General features: G+C 39.5%; 1 protein-coding gene across 1 annotated transcript; it reads left to right on the top strand.

Moving 5' to 3' along the window:
- The first annotated feature begins 76 nt into the window (after window positions 1–76).
- On the top strand, window positions 77–12,146 carry prrt1 (proline-rich transmembrane protein 1). The gene is made up of 4 exons (XM_026942090.3): window positions 77–1,900; window positions 6,899–7,257; window positions 7,538–7,729; window positions 8,858–12,146. The coding sequence occupies exons 1-4, from the start codon at window positions 1,882–1,884 to the stop codon at window positions 9,032–9,034; spliced, it is 747 nt and encodes a 248-aa protein (XP_026797891.1). The 5' UTR covers window positions 77–1,881; the 3' UTR covers window positions 9,035–12,146.
- Window positions 12,147–12,403: the final 257 nt, after the last annotated feature.

Raw genomic sequence — 12,403 nt, 5'->3', positions numbered from 1 at the left:
ACCTCAGTGACATCGATGGTAGCAACATGGGTCATGTTGATGGGATTTAAAATATCAGTGTCACTGCTGGGTTAGGAATAGTCCACCAGTCAACAATATCCAGCCATCTCTGGTTTCCCCCCATCTCCCAAAAACAGAGAGTACACCCTCAGAAATAAGGTACCAAACTGTACTTTTCTTTGTCACTGGTTTGGTACCATCAAGAGTACATCTTCTGTACCTTTAGTATGTATCTCTATACCTTTAAAAATAAATTAAGGTACATAAATAGACCTTAGGAACCACTGATATACCTTTAAGGATTAACTCTAAAAGCTAATTAAAGTGTGAATGATGAAAGATAGATAATAAAGTTACAAAAGATGTCCTTGTTGCTGGAGTGAGGTGCCACCACAGTGACAAGGTGAGTGTAGGTGGATTGGCTACACTAAATGGCTCCTCAATGTAAATGAGTCTGTGACTGTTTAAAATACTTACCAGATGGCAAAGATGGTCTACTAGCTTGACCAGCTTGGCCTGTGTTTTGGCTCTTGGCAGCTTGTCAGAGACCAAGCTGGATTTTTCAGTAGAGTGATAAAATGTCTAATGAATGTAGATAGAAGACAGGTGTACCTTGTAATTTGGCAAATGAGAATATATCATTATCTATGGATTAAACTCCGGTTAAGGCTATGCTTCGTTGGTGTGTGTTATAGCAGGAAAGCAGCACTCGACCCCAGGTATACACTGTATGGCAACAAGTATGTGAACACCTGATCATCACACCCATATACACCCCTTCCAAAACCAAACATCAAAACATGGAGATGGTCCCCATTATCTGCTATAATACCCTCCACTCTTCTGGGAAGGCTTTCCACTGGATTCTGGAGCGTGGCTGTCGGGATTTATGCTCATTCAAGCACTCATGTTGGGTGAGGAGGCCTGGGGTGCAGTCAGTGTTCCAGTTCATCCCAAAGATGTTCAGTGGGGTTGAGGTCAGGGCTCTGTGAAGTCCACTCGAGTTCTTCCACTCCAACCTTAACACACCATGTCTTCATGGAGCTGGCTTTGTGCACAGGGGCATTGTCATGCTGGAACAGGTTTGGACCTCTTAGTTCCAGTGAAGGGAAATTGTAATGCAACAGTATACAAAGACATTCTAGACAATTGTGTAGAACTTTGTAGTGACAGTTTGTGGAAGAAAACATACAAGTGTGATCATGAGGTGTCCAAATACTTTCCATTATATAGTATAGCTTGTCAGAGACCAGTCTGGCTTTTTGAGCAGGGTGATAAAATGGATGAATGTAGATACAAGAGAGGTGATAAATTGGCAGATGAGAGTGTATTTATGTATCTGTGGATTCAAGGCTGGGTTTGGTGAAGGACCATGTTTTGGGAAGCAGTGCTCATCCCCTGATACACAAGACTGGTGAATGACAGGCACTCATGAGTTGTATATTTAGTGATTTTGATGGATTCTCCATTCCTAGTCTCTACCTGACTGAAAATCAACCTTTTTTTGTCTTCCCCAGACTCTCCTGTCTGTCTCTTTAAGACAGCCACACCGTGTGTGTGATTAATTCAGTGTGATGCGATGTGCTGACAGGAGCCCATTTTCCCCTACATGTAGCTCACTGCTCCAGTACTGTATGCAGGGGAAAAATCCAGTGGAATCCACTTGGCACCTACGAACATTTCGTATTCGACCATAAAACCTGGGACTATAAAAGCGGAGGTCGTATTTTTTTTCTGTGAAGATGCTCTGATAGCCTGAAGGACTTCACAGCCGTTTTAACGTCTCGGTTAACGGTTAACGGTTTAAAAATTTAAACAAAGGGCACGCGCGCCTGGCGTATTTCCAACTGAACACTCGTCGCCTCAGATCCGCTGAGCGTGATGTCGTCGGCAAAACACGGTAAGACTGACTGATTATTCTGATTTATTTACACATGCCATTGATAATGAATTCATTTTCTGGAAATTAGAAACCCATCCTAACGTCAAAAACATGAAAATGGACCAGAATAATCTTGGTTCACGGAAGGTAATGCTATCTCTCTTTATACAGCCGCATAATGTGTGTAGGGTTTTATTTTATTTTTATTTTTATTTTTACTTTACTAGGCTCTCACACGACAGCTGGAATAAAATAATCTAATAAAAATAAGCATTGAGCTCATTATTAAGCTACACCTTATGAAGACTAAATGTGGCTACATTTATAAAAGAAAGAAAAGGGGAAAAAAATTATAATAATAATAATAAAAATCGCCTCATAGCGGCCGAATTCCAAATTGCTCTGTGCTCCCTACACAGGCGCACTGCTTAGGGTATTCAGTAATGGGCTCGTGCACCCTACGTAGTGCACTAGTTCTCGAATCCGTAGCCGTTTGGTATTCGGACAGTGATTGATAATGGATACAGAATGGAAAATCTGCCTGTTTCATTTCTGACGTTAAATCGTTGCAGTTTAAATCTTTTTTTTTTTTTTTTTTTTTGGTCGTTTTTTTTTTTTTTTTTTTGCATGTACAGTTTTTAAAGGACATCTATCGCGTTCTCTAAGAATCTACTGACACAGAAAAACATCATTTTGTGGGAATTTATTATGTAACTGGTATATTTGAAGGGTTTTCAGCTATCATGGATTGAAAAAATTTTTTTTAAATAAAATAAAAAAACCCAGAAATGAAGGAAAATTATATTCATATGACGTTGTCCAAGTTGATTTAATATAATTATGACTTTAGTATGGGCATAATACTGTATTTTTAAGGATTTAAATGCAATTATTACATGCAATATTACACAATAATATTATTATTAATAATAATAATAATAATAATAATAATAATAATAAATGATGATGAAGATGAACAGAAAGAGCAACCAGGCAGAATAAAAGGACACAAGAGCATGCAGTGATACATTGCAACACATTTTCTCTCTGCAGTGAGTTCCTCTATAAAGCTGCAGTGTTACTGCACAGATAAAGAGCTCACTTTTGTTCAGAAATATTTTGCAGTTAAAATGCAGATGACAGGTTGTTTTATGTTGCTTCACATTTTGCAGCAGTGTCTGCTGTCTGTCCGTCTCACATGACAAGGTGTCTGTCATTCCTCATTTCCTGTTAACAGGGCGAGAAGGAAAATCTTTTTTTTTTTTTTTTTTTTTTTTTTTAATCCTGCAACATTTTTGCACAGTGATGGAGTGATGGAGAAACCGCTCATGCTTGTCTCTTATAAACAGCCGAGAGTTTTTCCAGTCTAACCTTTTCTGTGGCTTGCTGGCGTAGAGACGTTCTGCCAGTTCGTATTCGCTAAGGTCCCTGATAATATTGCAGATTTGATTGTGTTTCTGTGTCATGGTCTCAGGGCCATCTGACATTTTTCATTCTGATTAGGGATACGTCGATACCGATACTGTGATCATTCCCCAGCATCCGATACCAGGTGATACTATGTGATGTAAGCCTGGTGTGCGTGTCTTCATGGGCGTGCAACACAAAATGACTGGGTGAATTTCACGATTTAATGATGGAAATCAAAGCAAAGCAAGCTGTGAAAATACCAAGAGGAGGAACTACAGCATTTTGTTCCAATACAGCTAACCTGATAAAAACATCTTAGATATAAAACTCAGCACAAAGAGTTCATTACTAGCAGCAAACGATGCCGGCTAGGTGAGAAAAAATGTCTACACACAAAGCTAGGTGAGTGAAAACAGCAGCTCTTACCCAGAATGTTGTTCTTGATGATGAGCCACTGTCGATCCTTGACAGCGAGGGATTCTGATGGACTGATGACGATAAAACATACTTTACTTACAGCTAAACAGAAGCACTTTTTTCCCTGAAGTGAAACAAAATCACACCACAACCGTACTCGATTTACAGTAACTGAAGCAGCTAGTTAATGAACTTCATTTAAAATCAACTCATTATTGTTATAAAGAACAAGTCTAGGAAGCTAAGCTCGTTAACACATGTGTGTCACTATATAAACCAGGGAAATATAAACAGAGATAAATAAAATGTTCCATGATGCCCTGATTGATTAATACTAAGAGGTTACTCATATTGGTCTCATTCTTAGTATCTACGGGTTCTCAGTCTGGGGAAAACAATGGTACAGATGATGTAGCAGCACTTTGGTTAGCATTGCTGAACTGTTGATCAGTTACAAAATGGCTTGTCCTCAGACACCTCTCTCTCACACACACAAACACACAAACACACACCATCTGATGTTATCAATATCCTAACACTGTCTAGTTCACTGTACATAATGATTTGTAATGTGTATGCAATGAGCTTCCAAAGCATTTTAATCTATACCAGATGAAGCACCAGGATAAGTATTCATTAAGCCCAGTTGATTTAGCTGCAGCGTAGTTCTCGGCCTGGAGCGCTCTGGTACAATTGATCATAGTCACAGTACATGCATAAACAAGCGTCAGGGAAAAAGAGTGAGCTGTAAAGTCCGGTGGAAGAAACAAACAATGTTAGGCATGCCAAGAAACATCAAGAGCTGCTCTTCTGAGTGATGCAACACAACCAGAGAGGATGGCACAAGAATCATTTCGTCTAAAGGAAAACATCTCCCTGAAACACATTAAAGATGTTATTTCCACGTGAACCTATCGGTTGTGTGGCATGCTGATGTCACAGGAGGACATCATTATTGCTGGTGTAGTTACAATGGCATTTAATAGGAGAAAACATTTCAGCAATCTCAAACATAAGGGATAACAATCAGGTTTTGCTATTAGCTCCTGACAAACAAAAGCACAAGAGCTTCTTGTTTCACTCACCATTGGTTGAGGTGAAACTAACTAGTGAAAATAATCTAGCTTGCTAGCCAACTTTGGTCATATTTTTAGTCAGAGTTAGTATGTAGTTAATTTAGCAGTGGTCTTTTAAATGTCATTTAATTAGCCTTAATTAGCCTTAATCTTCTTTATTTGTTTTGACAAGTTGATTTTGTTCACATCAGAGGTAATTTTAGAACAACTCATTAGAGAGAGGTCTATTTCAGGTTTAATTCACTTCAGATCAGAATTCCAGTGGGTTAAAAGTTTTGCACACACCATGATGACTGTCTCTTTCAACAGTCTGGAAGATTCCAGAAATTGATGTGATGACTTTTATAAGCTTCTGATTGGCCAGTTGTTATAATCATGAGTTAATTGGGAGAAGCTCCATTTAAGGGCCAGTGTCTTTTTGGTCGGATACCATGGGAATATCCAAGAACTTCAGAAAAGAAAACTGTGCACCTCCACAGGTCTGGTTCCTCCTTAGGAGCAATTTCCGAACAACTAAACGGACCACAAGCATCTGTACAATTATATGCATATATAAAAATCTAGGGACCACACAGACAGTGCAGTGTTCATGAAAGAGGCACAAATTAACTCACAGAGATGAACAAACTTTAGTCCGAAAGGTTCAAGTGAACCCTAAGACAACAACAAAGGAAACTTTTGAGTTGGAGGCATCAGGTACCAAAGTATGTACATCCACCATTAAGTGAGTCCTACATCACCATGGCCTTAAAGGGTGTAAGGGAACAAGGAGGAATTTTGGAGGAAGTATTCTCTGGTCAGATGAAACAAAAATTGTACCGTGTGGCAGTAATTATCGGCGTTACATATGGAGGAAAAGGAGTGAGGCTATTAATCTGAAGAACACCATCCCCACTGTGAAACACAGAGGTGGCAGCATCATGTTGTGGGGGTGTTTTGCTGGAAAAGGGACTGGTGCACTTTAGAAAATAGAAGGAGGATTATCTAGAAATACTAAAGGAACACTTTGTCATGTTCAGGACATCAGCCAGAAAGTTAAATCTTGGTTGCAAGTGCTAGCTTAGAGATTTATCCTGATACCTGCCAGTTAGCTTCTCAGTTCTGCTATCATATTTATATCTTGACAGTGACAGTTGTCTAATTACTCATGTCGATTCATTTGTAGGTTTTGGTCGTTGGTGACAAACTAATAGTGAAAACAACATGTCTGAAAAGGATGCTTGCTAAAATGGAGACGGAATAAAAATAAGTGGTAAACACAGAAACAGAGATTAACATTTTCGGGTATTTGTATGGGGATGGTAATAAAATGAATGCTAACACCGCTGTAACAGTAGTCACATGACAAAAAGGTATCACTTCCGTGTTAATTAATTTGGCCTTAAACAAAATTCTGTATCTGAACAAAGAAATATATTAACAAATAATAGTATATAAAGAATATGCATGGCTTGTGTACTGATTGTATGCATGGAATTTAATGGGAGTATATAAATATTACTTCTTGGTCCTGGTAACAAAATGGTGAGCAGCCATTTATAATGGCTATAATAAATAAAATATGATGTTTAATAAGGTTTTTTAACGACACTAAACAAGAAATGGACCCTTTTTTGGTACGATATAGAATATTTCTTTGCTAAGAGTATAAAAATTAATCTAACCCTAACCTGATTACTAAAGCTGAATTATACTAATGTTTTCTTAAGAAACAAATCTCAGGTCTCTATCAGCAGACGAGTTCAAAACCACAAAAAATGAGAACAGACAAATGTCAAACCAGGACCTTTGTCAGACCACACTGACCGCAAAGCTGACCTCTGCTAGGAAGAGTTTCATCACATGGGAAATTACTGACACTTCCTTCTGCTTCAGAGTCTGGCCTTTACAAGACGAAGTGGTGCAATTTAACAGTCAAGATTATATTATAGATAACTATTTTATACTGATAAATAGTACATTTATAGAAAATACATTTTGAAAAACAGTGTTTAATAGCCACATATTAAAGACATTTTGCACTCATATAAGAACGTCCTCAGTTTTCAAGCCTTTCAGTTTCAAGTTCAGTTGGTTCAGTTAGACGTTACTTCCTGTGTTCATCTGACGGCAGGTCTTGAGGAGGCAGCAGGAAGGCAGCCCATGACTCAGCCGCTGAACCAAATGGCTCCTCCACCTTACCTGCCGTCGCAGGACCCAAGCATGCCCCCGCACCCTCCTCCACCTGGCTGCGGCCCCCAGCCCAACTACCCCCCTCCTCCTCCTCCGCCCGGCTCTGAGGGGTATTTACAGGAGACGCAGTTCCCTCCTGGAAACCCTCCGCCTCAGGCAGCCCCTAATGGTTACACGGTCCAGACGCACGGGCCCACCGGCTCGGTGCCTCATCCTCCCGTGGGTTACCTGCAGCTCGGATATCCACTCCAACTGCAGCCCTGCACTGCTTATGTACCTGTGTATCCCATCGGAACAGGGGTGAGTCGGGGCCCGCTTCACACACCGTTCTTTTCTGAGCAACAGTATGACATCACTCTCAACTAGTATTGTTATTGTTTAGTGAAAGCCGTAAGGAAGATGACGTACAGTATAATGAATAGAGAACCGTAACAATTGAACCAATATCAGTGGAAGTAATGGATTTTGACAACTGACAAAATTAAAGAAAAGTTTTTGCTATCAGACTTTGACTTTCATACCCCACTGTATCTCTTTTGACATTACTTGAAATATTCATCCCTCTTTCTCTTTCTCCCAGGGCCAGCCTTACATGCCTAATGGTACACCCCATGCAGGTGTTGCACCAGGGCAGGTGCCAATGCAAATGCCCCCCGGCGTTGCTCTAATGGAGCCGCGGCGGCCCCCTCATGACTACCTGCCCATCGCAGTGCTCACCACCATCTGCTGCTTCTGGCCCACAGGCATCATCGCCATCATCAAAGCCGTGCAGGTGAGCCGGCCATGCAAATGAGCAATGTCCTGAATTAATTTGAATATTAAGAACTCCTCAGGGTGAACGTTCATCACAAATCAAACTGTAAGACTGTATGGAGGCATTTACCAACATTACGTTTTCACATATTTGTAATTGCCTCACCTAATATCAATATTTTATTCTTAAAAAATTACTTTCTGTTTGTCATTGTTCTCTTCGGGCCGGTCCTTGGAGGCATGACATTTAGAAATCAGTCACCATTTATCATCAATTAGAGCACTCTGTTAGAGCACGTGGCATTTGTTCGCTCGCTCTTTAAAAAAGCACAGCTCTGCATTTCAATTGAAGCGGAAAAACATCCTTCTCAGCAAAAAAAACCCTTCACAAATGGAATGCAGGAGCAGATTCAATATTGTTAAATGTTCACAAAAACTATATAGTGTGCTCTGAATATTGTTTTATATATATAATCGATAATTATGACATGATTGTAGATCACAATTATTTTATAATGGATTAATCAGTGCACTAATTAATAAATTACAAGTAAGAAATTATGTATTTGACAAACAGTAAATCTCATAAATTGAAATAAATTTAACAGTAAACTTGAACTCTCAAGCTTCACCTAAATCACAAGTTTGTTTTCAGGAAACCATCAGCAGTAATTGTAGCTAATTAAAGTTACAGAGCTTAAAAATTTCAAGTGAATATCTGAAGATGAAACAATGAAATATTTAAAGGGTAAATGAACACTGGAGTAAACTAGTCACATTTCATTTATTCATGAAGGCACTTTGAATGTAGAGTAACTTCCATTCTTTATTTATAAAAGCCATTCAGATGACAGTTAAAACACCCCTGAGGCAGGTTAACTGCTAAAGTAGCCATTACTGCTAAAGTCTCCATACACGGCCTACCAGATGACTGTGATTAGTCTAAATCTAGAAGACGTGTATGGAGAAGTGGCATTAATCTCAGCTCAATTAAAAAAAATGCAATTCCTGAGCATAGCTGCTTTTATCAGCTAAACACTGCAATCCAAGTTTATTGGTATTCAAAAATAACACCACGGAGCACCTGGGGATCCAGCAGAATTGCATTTTTTGGCATCCTCTAAAGCCGCTGTTTCTTCTGCGTTAGGTACGTACAGCTGTTGCTCGGGGCGACATGGTGTCGGCGGAGATTGCGTCACGCGAGGCCCGTAACTTCTCCTTCATCAGCCTGGCGGTGGGCATTGCCTCCATCGTGCTCTGCACCATCCTCACGGTGGTGGTGATCATCGCCTCGCAGCACCACGACGAAGACTGGGAACCGTAGACTCATCCCAAAACCCGCACTACACTACGGACTGAAGGCGGTACAGCCAGTATTCTACTCATAGCGTTCACTGATCATCACACAACACACTCACTGCTACAGTCAAGGATAAAACCTAAAGTGAATAATCGTTTCCTGTGTTAGCTAACAGGCACAGATTTACATCCTTAATTAATCTCTAATGGGAGCCGGGAACAAATCACACCCATGGTTTCTTCTGCAGAAATGCTTAGTTTTTCAGTTTAGTAATCTACAAACAACAAACAAACAACAAACAAACTCGTGTTACATATTGGTTATGCACTGTGTTTGCGTTCAGTCCATTCCGTCATTGATTCGTGCCATTAATCTGTTTAGGTTCAGTGTTGTACAATAGAAGTAAGGTATTTCCTGGCACTGACGAAAATGATTACGCAAACCGATCTGCTATTATTTACTCGTATTGTAATATAAAGGTGTTAGGTAGCCGAGCAGAAGTGATAATCATGATCAGATTTACTCGGTTGAATAACAGTAGAGTAGACTTTTACTACAGTCGGTGTAAAAAGATGTATATGATTAATAAGTAGAATTTTGGTCTTTGCTGACAGAGAAACACTTGGCGGAATGTTTTGACAACTAAAAATATTTTTCGTGCTCAAACAAAGTGTTACTGCCTCATGGTAAACTAGGAAAGATATATAATTATTGTGTGGCAGTGTTATGTTATGTATTATACATTATTTATTATCTGTTGTGCATTCATTTAAATATTTATTATTATTATTATCATTATTATATATTTATTATTATATTTAGCCATAGCTCTAGTGTTGAATTGAATTATTTTTATCGTTTGATGATTACGTATGAGCATTACAGATTGCACAACTTCATAGTGCGGCATATTTTTAGCTAAGCATGTTGCGACACGCACTTTTATGCACTGTGAGGGTGTAAATGCTGCTGCCTTCCTTCTGGTTTGTTTGCCAGGTATGAAGAGAGAACAAGATATAAGGGTAAGTTAAAAAGAAAAAAACAATACCCTTCCCCGGGGGAAACTTTTGAGACATTGGTTCTTTCCAGATTTATTCCTTGTAAGCACTACACTAATTTAAAAAAAAGGAGGATAGATAGCATCAAATAAGCATTCATGTTTTCCACAGCTCTATCAGTCGCCTTGTAATTTACTGAATCCTCACAGAATGCAGAGAGGCTTTCATCAGGATTGTTGTTCTGGTTTGTCTCAGGCTCGTCCCCTGAAAGCTTCCTCTCCTACGCTCGTAGCCACAGGAGATTTGTCACAGATAATTTCAGAAATGCAGGAAAATGTCAAGTCCTCACAGGCTCGGTGAACTGCATTACTTAACTGCTTATGCATAACAGTCAGAAGTGACAGACTTGCAGTGATGAGATGGTGTTCTGCGGTGGGAGGGTTTGAGGTTAGGGGTTGTTGCCCACCCGAATAATTGTCAGAGACAGGAAATTCTGCATAGTCATTACTGTTTCTGTAGATGTATGGTGCTGCTGCTCAAAGCCATACAGTTTGATGAGGATATACTGCATTAATGTCAAGTGAATCAGCACTCACTGATGTTGATAAATTCTACTTTCACACAAACCTACCAGTGTGAGGTGTGATTAGCAAACGAATGTGTTCTGTCATCTTGGTTTGTTGGACTCCACAAACGTGCTTCCCATCAGCCACTCTGGCCGAACACACACTGCACATGAACCTTTGGTATATTCTCTTAGATTTTGGGGAAAGGAGCTTTAGAGTCTTGTAAATTTCTCCATTAAAGAAAAAATCCACCCTGAGCAACTTGCATATTAATATTTATAATTAACATGTGATCACCAGTGGCATCCAAGATTTATATTGAAATGAAATTCTGAACGGATTTTTCATTGACATTTTAACGGCTTCCTACATTACCCACAATGCCATTCAACTACCTGCTGATAGTGGTGAGGTGGGATTTAGCCCTTGTTTCATCTCTTCCTAAAGAGATTGATGCAGCACAGCTTTAGTCCTGTAGCCTGTCCAGCTCTCTCACCTCCAACAGATCAGCTTCTAAAGCTTCAGCTTTCACGCTATCCTGCCGTCAACACTATCATGCTCGTCATCTCGTAGATCTCTAACTAGCCGAGCCAAGTCTCCAGCCTAGCTCAGCACTACTGCATCATGTAGCTGCATTGCATTCTGGGACTCTGGGGCTACTGTTTGCCACCTCCACTTTTTGTGAAAAGAAGCTCTTGCTCTTTTGTTCACCAGAATCGTTACGCACATCACAAATATTTCAGTATAAGCGTATTTAATGTGCTTCAGGGTGGAGTTTTCCTTTAATTTTTCTGTGAGTAGATGTGTTGATATGAGCTGCCAGGCTGGTTGTTGGGATTGTACTGGTGCTTTTATTTTGAACCCAGGACAAATGAAGTATCTAAAAATTGGTTGGAGATTGGGTGGAAATCTCAAGCCCATGACACTTTGCTCCACTGTTTTTTTAGTGACATCTGTGTTTCTCTTCAGTACTTAAATGATGTTTGGCCAACAGACTGATCTTTTCTGCGCTCATTTTCTTAAATCTGTCCGTTTTTAGATAAAGAGCTTTAATGTAAATGCAAGTGACTACAGATGTATCGATGTACCTATTTTATCTACTATAAAAAAAGAAACCAGTGGGAACACTCCTAATCTTTTGGCTGTGTGTAAAATCACCGACCAGTGGTTCTCTGATTCTAAATGCATTAAACAGAAGATCATCGTTTGTATTATAATGATTTCAGTATCTGCTGCCAGTGCAACGTATTGGTGTTGTGGGTTCTCAGTACCTAGATAGAACTCCAGCAAAAAAATGCTTTTCTGCATTAATCTAATATAAATCTGGTCCTGTATTGTTACAGATGACTTTGCTAAAAAAAAATAAAATAAGAGTTACTGCACTCTTAAGATGCCGGTTTTCTCTGAGCTTGTAAATGTGGCAGGTGGCTTGTTGAAAGAGCCTGCCTGATAACTTGTGTACCTGTGCTTTTAAGGTTTATTCTGTTGAATGATGCTATACATGCCTTTATTGTGTATGAATCCTGTTTAAATTAAAAAAAGCCACTGCAGGAATGGATTGTGGTGCAGGTCTCTGTCTGGTCTCCTCTCTCTCTTTCTCCCTGTGGCATTTTCTCTCCTTCGTCTCACATGTGCTTGCTATTTATAGATGACCTGTTTTTTCTTTCATTTTTTTTTTTTTTTTTTAGAGTTTGTCTCGCTTCTTTGTCACCATGTTCAATGAAATACTATATGCATTCAAGCAATGTGTGTATTCACCTAACACCCCTCATCTGGGAAATTTCTACTGTGTAGTAAGAGCTGCATATTCCCGTTTAATGTTCAGGGAC

This window comes from Pangasianodon hypophthalmus, chromosome 29 (genome assembly GCF_027358585.1).
Source record: "Pangasianodon hypophthalmus isolate fPanHyp1 chromosome 29, fPanHyp1.pri, whole genome shotgun sequence".
In the NCBI taxonomy this organism is placed as follows: Eukaryota; Metazoa; Chordata; class Actinopteri; order Siluriformes; family Pangasiidae; genus Pangasianodon; species Pangasianodon hypophthalmus.
The sequence above is the reverse complement of the archived record's forward strand: the minus strand, read 5'-3'. Positions and strand labels throughout refer to the sequence as shown.